Source organism: Brassica napus, chromosome C1 (genome assembly GCF_020379485.1).
Source record: "Brassica napus cultivar Da-Ae chromosome C1, Da-Ae, whole genome shotgun sequence".
NCBI lineage: Eukaryota > Viridiplantae > Streptophyta > Magnoliopsida > Brassicales > Brassicaceae > Brassica > Brassica napus.
In genome coordinates, this window is record NC_063444.1 from 33,846,290 (window position 1) to 33,854,435 (window position 8,146).

Sequence of the window (8,146 nt, forward strand, 5' to 3'; positions counted from 1 at the left end):
TCGTCTCGATCTAGGTTTTCGATTGCTTTTTTTTTCCTTAGTCTTCTCGATCTAGGGTTTCGATCACTTTGTTCAGTCTCTGTCACTTGAATGTTCTTGTTGCATGTTTGGTTTTTGTTTCTGATTTAGGGTTTCAATTTTTTTCTGTTGTTACTGTCGATTTCTTTCTTAGGGTTTCGATTTCTCTCGATTGTCTCTGTCTTAGAGTTGTCTCTGTTTCTTAGGGTTTCAGTTTCTTTCTGTTTTGTCTCTGTCTCTCTTATTTTGTTTTTTTTTCTCTGCCTTTATTATTTCGATTGTATAATATTCAAACTAATGGTTCTTTTACATCTCATAGTTGCTCGATTAGGGTTTGTTTCTGTGATAGAGTTGTTCGATTAAGCCAAAGCGATTTAGTTAGCAGTATTGTCTTTGTCTCATAGTTTTGTTGGACACTCTTATGTGTCTTTGTTGTTTCAATTTCTCTTTGTCTCTGTGGGTTTTCGATTAAACTTATACTTTCTTTAACCTTTTCTTCTGTTAACTGCAGATGGCCTCAAGAAGAGGACAAGGGACATCTCCTCCTATGCCTCCTGGTGCCACGGGAGTGGCTGCAACCGGACAAGCTTCATCCTCCCGTTCAAATAGCTATCCGCAAATGTCTCTCAATGCCATGTTCAATGCTCCTGCTAGGATATCCCAGCCACACCTCCATCCTGATAAGCTCAATGGAGCTTTATGGTAAGCTTTCTCTCTTAGTGTTTAACTGTCATTAGATTGTTTAGGCTTCTCTCTGATATCTCTGATGTTTGTGGTCTTTTTAGGTTCTCTATTGACCTATCAGTGAATGCTTTCATCCGTGCAACATGCCAAGCATACTACATGGGACCTTGGAAGAGTTGGAGGTCTGTCCCTGACGAAAGGAGGGATTCATGGTGGCAGACGTTTGTGGTAAGTGATTTACCAACTTAAATTTACCTCTACAATTGTTCTTTGATAACACTAAATGTATTGTGTTTCAAAAAAATAAAATAATAACACCAACTGTATTGTTTTCCTTTTGTAGCAAAATTTCTACTGGGAGCAACAGTTTAATGACTTGGTCTATGCTCTCTGGAAGAAGGAAACATGGACTTCGATTGGTGAACGGATTAGGACCAAGAAGAGGAAAAACAAGCAGCCAAAGTTCATCAATGAGAATGACTGGATGACCCTTATGGAGTATTGGGCGACAGAACCAGCCAAGAAGAAGAGCAAAGACGCTGCTAAAAGCCGCAAGTCTGACCCTCTGGGTAAAGGGGTATACAAGCACAATGCAGGACCGGTTGGTTTTGCAAGAATTGAATACAACATGGTAATTTCCCTTGTCTTTATTTCTTACACATTTGCCTAAATAATTTTTTTTTTCTTTTTTTTGGCAGACGGTTGAGACTGGTGAACCTCCATCCTACACAGACCTTGTCAGGAGGACACACACGAAAAAGGATGGGACTTTTGGGGACTATCGTGCAGAAGAACTGGTAACTCAAGCTGAGATGGAAGCTACTCAGGCCTCTAACACTAACAGTGATGGATCACCTCAAAGTCCATCAGCAACCTCAGCTCCTTCTCGCATTTTGTTAAACCAAGCTTATCTGAAGGTATGTTTTCAAACTCTTGTCATGTGTTTTGTTTCCTCTATAGAATTAGGTTCCAGTAAAAATATATCAAGTGTTTGTTATTGATAGTTTTGTTGTCTATGGAGTTGCAATTATGATTTTTTTCTGTCTGTGGAGTTGGAATTAGGAGTTTTGTTGACTGTGGAGTTGGAATTAGGTGTTGTCTGAGTCTTGTTCCTCTATAGACTAATCTTGTTGTATGTGGAGTTGGTTTTGACTGAATATGCTTTGTGTTTGCTCTCAGAATGCTAAAGGTAAGAGGGGGCATGTCTACGGACTCGGCAGTGCCCAGTATAGGGAACATGCGCCATCTGCAAGAGTCCCTGCTTCTCTGGCCCGCAACTTGGAGCTGGAGTTGCGTGTGAGTGGACTAGAGACAAGCTTGCAAAGTGTGACTGCTGATGTAAGTGCAGTGAAGGCTGATGTAGGTGCTGTGAAGGAGGATCTGGCAACAATGAAGGAGGGGTTCGCAGCAACAAGGGCTGCAATCACTGAGCTCATCCAATCACTTCGACCCCAAGCTAACCCTCAGCAACAACCCCCTTCTACTCAGGCTCAAGACCCTTCGACTCAGGCTTAGATTCATGTTTAGCATCTTTCTATCTAATCTTAAAACTCTCTTTTGGCTTTTAGATGCATGTGTAGCATCTTTTGATCTCTTATGTACCATCCTTTTGTTCTTAAGACTCAATGCACTTGTTTAATATCTAATCTTCTTATGTTTAGCTTTTGTAAACCAACTTTCTTATGATTATAATTTCATGTTTAATTTAAATTGTGTTTTAGGGTTAAAATTAGAAATTGAAATAGAAATTGAAATAGAACCAGAATTTAAAAAAAACATGGTTAACACTAGCCACGACAAAACCGTGAGTACATAGCCACGATACCAACAAGAAAAAACAGTGGCTAAGTATTCCCACGAAAATATAGTGGCAATCTTCGTGGCTAAAACTTCCCATGAAAAGATAGTGGCAATCTTCGTGGCTAGGCATAGCCACGATCCAGACAGGGTAAAACAGTGGTTAAAAAAAGCCACGAAAGAATCGTGGTGAAACCGTGGCTAATAAGCCACGCTAAGCCACGGTTTTTCGTACTCACGAAGCTATAGCCACGGTAGTTTCTCGACATAGAATCGTGGCAGGTAATCAGATAGCCACGGTTTTTTGGCTTATGTACCCACGATTTGTTAGTGGCTTTTTCGTGGCTATACGGTGTATTTTTACTAGTGCAAGCGGACCTCTTGCATTAGTGTTTGGATTCGTTGGTCTCTGCATCTTCTGATTCTCCACTCTCCTTCAACAAGTACCTCACTTATTGTTGCATTCCTAGGAATGCCAAGCTTCTGTGTGCCAATTTCTCCGGTTATCTCTATCAACCGACCCCTTTCATGCCATAAATCAGTCAAAACCTCACTGTCATACCACTTCTAATGTCCATACGGATGAACCTTTGAGCCTGGCTTCTGAACCGTAACAGTTTCCGCCATACCCATGATCCAAGACCAGTATCCTTCACGTCCCAGAGGGTCTCATCATGCAACAGATATTTATTCACCCAAGCCCCCCCCCCCCCCCCCCCCCCCCCCACAGAGAAGAAGACTGAGACATAAGCCGCCAGATTAGTTTCAAGATAAAGACCGCATTTACATCTTTTAAACTCCTAAGACCAAGGCCTCCTTCCTCATACGGTCGACAAATCTCAACCCGCGCAACCTTAGCCATGGATGTGTTGTTTGGAGAGCCACTCCAAAGAAATGCCGAGCACATACTCTCTATTTCGTCAATGCAAGCTTGGGGCAAGAAGAATGCAGCACACCAGAAATTTGCAAGGCTAGCAATGACAGAGTTGATGAGTTGAAGCCTACCAGGATACGAAAGAGCCTTGCTTGTCCAGGAGAGGAAACACGTCCGTATTTTGTTTAGGAGTGGCTCATAGTGGTGCTTTTACATTAGCTTTGTGGTGAGAGGGAGTCCAAGGTACCGGATTGGCAGAGACAAGACTGAGAGACCAGCAGCCACTGCCTCATTTTCCAGAGCTTGTTTCCCCCGCCCCGCAGCAAATGTCGTCGACTTAGCAGCATTTATTCTCAGGCCAGACATGCTGGCGAATTTATCAAAAACATCCAGTGTACCCCTAAGCGATGCTGGAGAGCCATTGGTGAAAACCGCTATGGAACCAATGAGACAGACCACTATGGTCTCATACAAGAGATTATGATAGTGGAGTATCATGGTGATGTTGGCTTGAAAGTTATGGTTTTTAAATGTTCGTGGTTTGACACGACGGAAAATCACGGTATGAGAATACATCCATTTGGTCTTGTTGATGTCTCACGACGAAGACAATATGCAAAAATATGATCCTTTGGTATTAGCAGGTAAGTGAAAAAAAAAATATTTATTTTTTTTGAGATTTGATTATTGATGAAAAGCCATGATTGAAAACTATGATATTTTTGTACCACTAACAGGTAACTGTGATCAAGCATGTTTTATTCCTTATCCACGGTTACGTCAACAATCAGTCCATGACTGGTGGGCCTGCGCCAAAATTTTTCCCCGAGGAATCCGAGAAACGTCCGAAATTGTTTTAACGGCATGGCAAGATGATAGACGTGATCAGGTTGCTGAAAGTTCATTGTTACGGGTGGAAACGCATGTTGTTGATGATGTGTCTGATTATGATATTGCTCCGGTGAATCCTCCAAACGATGAATATGTATCAGATGGTGATGTAGAAGCAAACCGTGAGGATGAGAAATAAGTTATAAGGTTGTAAAATATATTGTAAGGTTGAAAAATAATTTGTAAGATTGTAAAATATATTGTAAGGATGAAAAATAATTTGGTAGGTTGTATAATATTTTTGTAAGATTATGGAATATGTATAAAGGTTGAGATATGTTGTTGTTGTAGGAGGAGAGGTTGATGGGTAAGAGTTTAGGGGTTATAGTTTAGGGGTTAGAGGTTTGGTGTTTCGCGAAGGTGATTTAAACAAGGCCACGCTAACTTTCGTGGCTACACAGTGGCTATGACAAATCCAATCGGTTTGCCTCCAATTTATTTGGTTTTGGCTCCACAATTGTTTTTCATTTCGCGGTTGATATTAAACCAAAGCCACTGTAATTTCGTGGGATTTTCGTGGCTATGACGAAATTTGGCAAAACCATTCGGTTTGGCTCTAATTTATTTGGTTTTGCCTCCAATTGTTTTACAATTCGCAGGTATTATTTAAACCGAGCCACGGTTTGCTACGGTTTGATTGTGGCTATGCTGAAAGGGTTTTAATCTTTTCCCCTTTCTTCTCAACACTTAGACAAAAAACAAACTCTCTCCCGAGTCGCCACCGACGAAACCAATTGTCCTCTCCGATTCGAAGACTCGTCGTCTCTGATTCCAAGCCGCGACGTCTCTCGTTCCCTTCTGCTCTCAAGGTAACCCTCTAATTCTTCTTCGAGAATCATCTCGTCTCGATCTAGGTTTTCGATTGCTTTTTTTTTTCCTTAGTCTTCTCGATCTAGGGTTTCGATCACTTCGTTCAGTCTTTGTCACTTGAATGTTCTTGTTGCATGTTTGGTTTTTGTTTCTGATTTAGGGTTTCAATTTTTTTCTGTTGTTACTGTCGATTTTTTTCTTAGGGTTTCGATTTCTCTCGATTGTCTCTGTCTTAGAGTTGTCTCTGTTTCTTAGGGTTTCAGTTTCTTTCTGTTTTGTCTCTGTCTCTCTTATTTTGTTTTTTTTCTCTGCCTTTAATATTTCGATTGTATAATATTCAAACTAATGGTTCTTTTACATCTCATAGTTGTTCGATTAGGGTTTGTTTCTGTGATAGAGTTGTTCGATTAAGCCAAAGCGATTTGGTTAGCAGTATTGTCTCTGTCTCATAGTTTTGTTGGACACTCTTATGTGTCTTTGTTGTTCCAATTTCTCTTTGTCTCTGTGGGTTTTCGATTAAACTTATACTTTCTTTAACTTTTTCTTCTGTTAACTGCAGATGGCCTCAAGAAGAGGACAAGGGACATCTCCTCCTATGCCTCCTGGTGCCACGGGAGTCAACCGGACAAGCTTCATCCTCCCGTTCAAATAGCTATCTGTAAATGTCTCTCAATGCCATGTTCAATGCTCCTGCTAGGATATCCCAGCCACACCTCCATCCTGATAAGCTCAATGGAGCTTTATGGTAAGCTTTCTCTCCTAGTGTTTAACTGTCATTAGATTGTTTAGGCTTCTCTCTGATATCTCTGATGTTTGTGGTCTTTTTAGGTTCTCTATTGACCCATCAGTGAATGCTTTCATCCGTGCAACATGGCAAGCATACTACATGGGACCTTGGAAGAGTTGGAGGTCTGTCCCTGACGAAAGGAGGGATTCATGGTGGCAGACGTTTGTGGTAAGTGATTTACCAACTTAAATTTACCTCTAAAATTGTTCTTTGATAACACTAACTGTATTGTGTTTCAAAAAAAAAAAAAAAAAAAACACCAACTGTATTGTTTTCCTTTTGTAGCAAAATTTCTACTGGGAGCAACAGTTTAATGACTTGGTCTATGCTCTCTGGAAGAAGGAAACATGGACTTCGATTGGTGAACGGATTAGCACCAAGAAGAGGAAAAACAAGCAGCCAAAGTACATCAATGAGAATGACTGGACGACCCTTATGAAGTATTGGGCGACAGAACCAGCCAAGAAGAAGAGCAAAGACGCTGCTAAAAGCCGCAAGTCTGACCCTCTGGGTAAAGGGGTATACAAGAACAATGCAGGACCGGTTGGTTTTGCAAGAATTGAATACAACATGGTAATTTCCCTTGTCTTTATTTCTTACACATTTGCCTAAATAATTTTTTTTCCTTTTTTTTGGCAGACGGTTGAGACTGGTGAACCTCCATCCTACACAAACCTTGTCAGGAGGATACACACGAAAAAGGATGGGACTTTTGGGGACTATCGTGCGGAAGAACTGGTAACTCAAGCTGAGATGGAAGCTACTCAGGTCTCTAACACTAACAGTGATGGATCACCTCAAAGTCCATCAGCAACCTCAGCTCCTTCTCGCATTTTGTTAAACCAAGCTTATCTGAAGGTATGTTTTCAAACTCTTGTCATGTGTTTTGTTTCCTCTATAGAATTAGGTTCCAATAAAAATATATCAAGTGTTTGTTGTTGATAGTTTTGTTGTCTATGGAGTTGCAATTATGATTTTTTCTGTCTGTGGAGTTAGAATTAGGAGTTTTGTTGTCTGTGGAGTTGGAATTAGGTGTTGTCTGAGTCTGGTTCCTCTATAGACTCATCTTGTTGTATGTGGAGTTGTTTTTGACTGAATATGCTTTGTGTTTGCTCTCAGAATGCTAAAGGTAAGAGGGGGCATGTCTACGGACTCGGCAGTGCCCAGTATAGGGAACATGCGCCATCTGCAAGAGTCCCTGCTTCTCTGGCCCGCAACTTGGAGCTGGAGTTGCGTGTGAGTGGACTAGAGACAAGCTTGCAAAGTGTGACTGCTGATGTAAGTGCAGTGAAGGCTGATGTAGGTGCTGTGAAGGAGGATGTGGCAACAATGAAGGAGGACTTCGCAGCAACAAGGGCTTCAATCACTGAGCTCATCCAATCACTTCGACCCCAAGCTAACCCTCAGCAACAACCCCCTTCTACTCAGGCTCAAGACCCTTCGACTCAGGCTTAGATTCATGTTTAGCATCTTTCTATCTAATCTTAAAACTCTCTTTTGGCTTTTAGATGCATGTGTAGCATCTTTTGATCTCTTATGTACCATCCTTTTGTTCTTAAGACTCAATGCACTTGTTTAATATCTAATCTTCTTATGTTTAGCTTTTGTAAACCAACTTTCTTATGATTATAACTTCATGTTTAATTTAAATTGTGTTTTAGGGTTAAAATTAGAAATTGAAATAGAAATTGAAATAGAACCAGAATTTAAAAAAACATGGTTAACACTAGCCACGACAAAATCGTGAGTACATAGCCACGATACTAACAAGAAAAAACAGTGGTTAAGTATTCCCACGAAAATATAGTGGCAATCTTCGTGGCTAAAACTTCCCACGAAAAGATAGTGGCAATCTTCGTGGCTAGGCATAGCCACGATCTAGACAGGGTAAAACAGTGGTTAAAAAAAGCCACGAAAGAATCGTGGTGAAACCGTGGCTAATAAGCCACGCTAAGCCACGGTTTTTCGTAGTCACGAAGCTATAGCCACGGTAGTTTCTCGACATACAATCGTGGCTGGTAATCAGATAGCCACGGTTTTTGGCTTATGTACCCACAATTTGTTAGTGGCTTTTTCGTGGCTATACGGTGTATTTTTACTAGTGCAAGCGGACCTCTTGCATTAGCGTTTGGATCCGTTGGTCTCTGCATCTTCTGATTCTCCACTCTCCTTCAACAAGTACCTCACTTGTTGTTGCATTCCTAGGAATGCCAAGCTTCTGTGTGCCTATTTCTCCGGTTATCTCTATCAACCGACCCTTTTGATGCCATAAATCAGTCAAAACC

General features: G+C 41.1%; 2 protein-coding genes across 2 annotated transcripts; both read left to right on the top strand.

The window, feature by feature from the left end:
• Window positions 1-529: 529 nt before the first annotated feature.
• Window positions 530-2,217, top strand: LOC111213597. Its single transcript, XM_048743871.1, has 5 exons — window positions 530-720; window positions 804-930; window positions 1,046-1,333; window positions 1,401-1,619; window positions 1,882-2,217. Exons 1-5 carry the CDS (start codon window positions 530-532, stop codon window positions 2,215-2,217), a joined length of 1,161 nt encoding a protein of 386 aa, XP_048599828.1.
• Window positions 2,218-4,242: 2,025 nt separating this feature from the next.
• On the top strand, window positions 4,243-7,896 carry LOC125580753. The gene is made up of 3 exons (XM_048745817.1): window positions 4,243-5,819; window positions 5,903-6,029; window positions 6,147-7,896. The coding sequence occupies exons 1-3, from the start codon at window positions 5,737-5,739 to the stop codon at window positions 6,471-6,473; spliced, it is 537 nt and encodes a 178-aa protein (XP_048601774.1). The 5' UTR covers window positions 4,243-5,736; the 3' UTR covers window positions 6,474-7,896.
• Window positions 7,897-8,146: the final 250 nt, after the last annotated feature.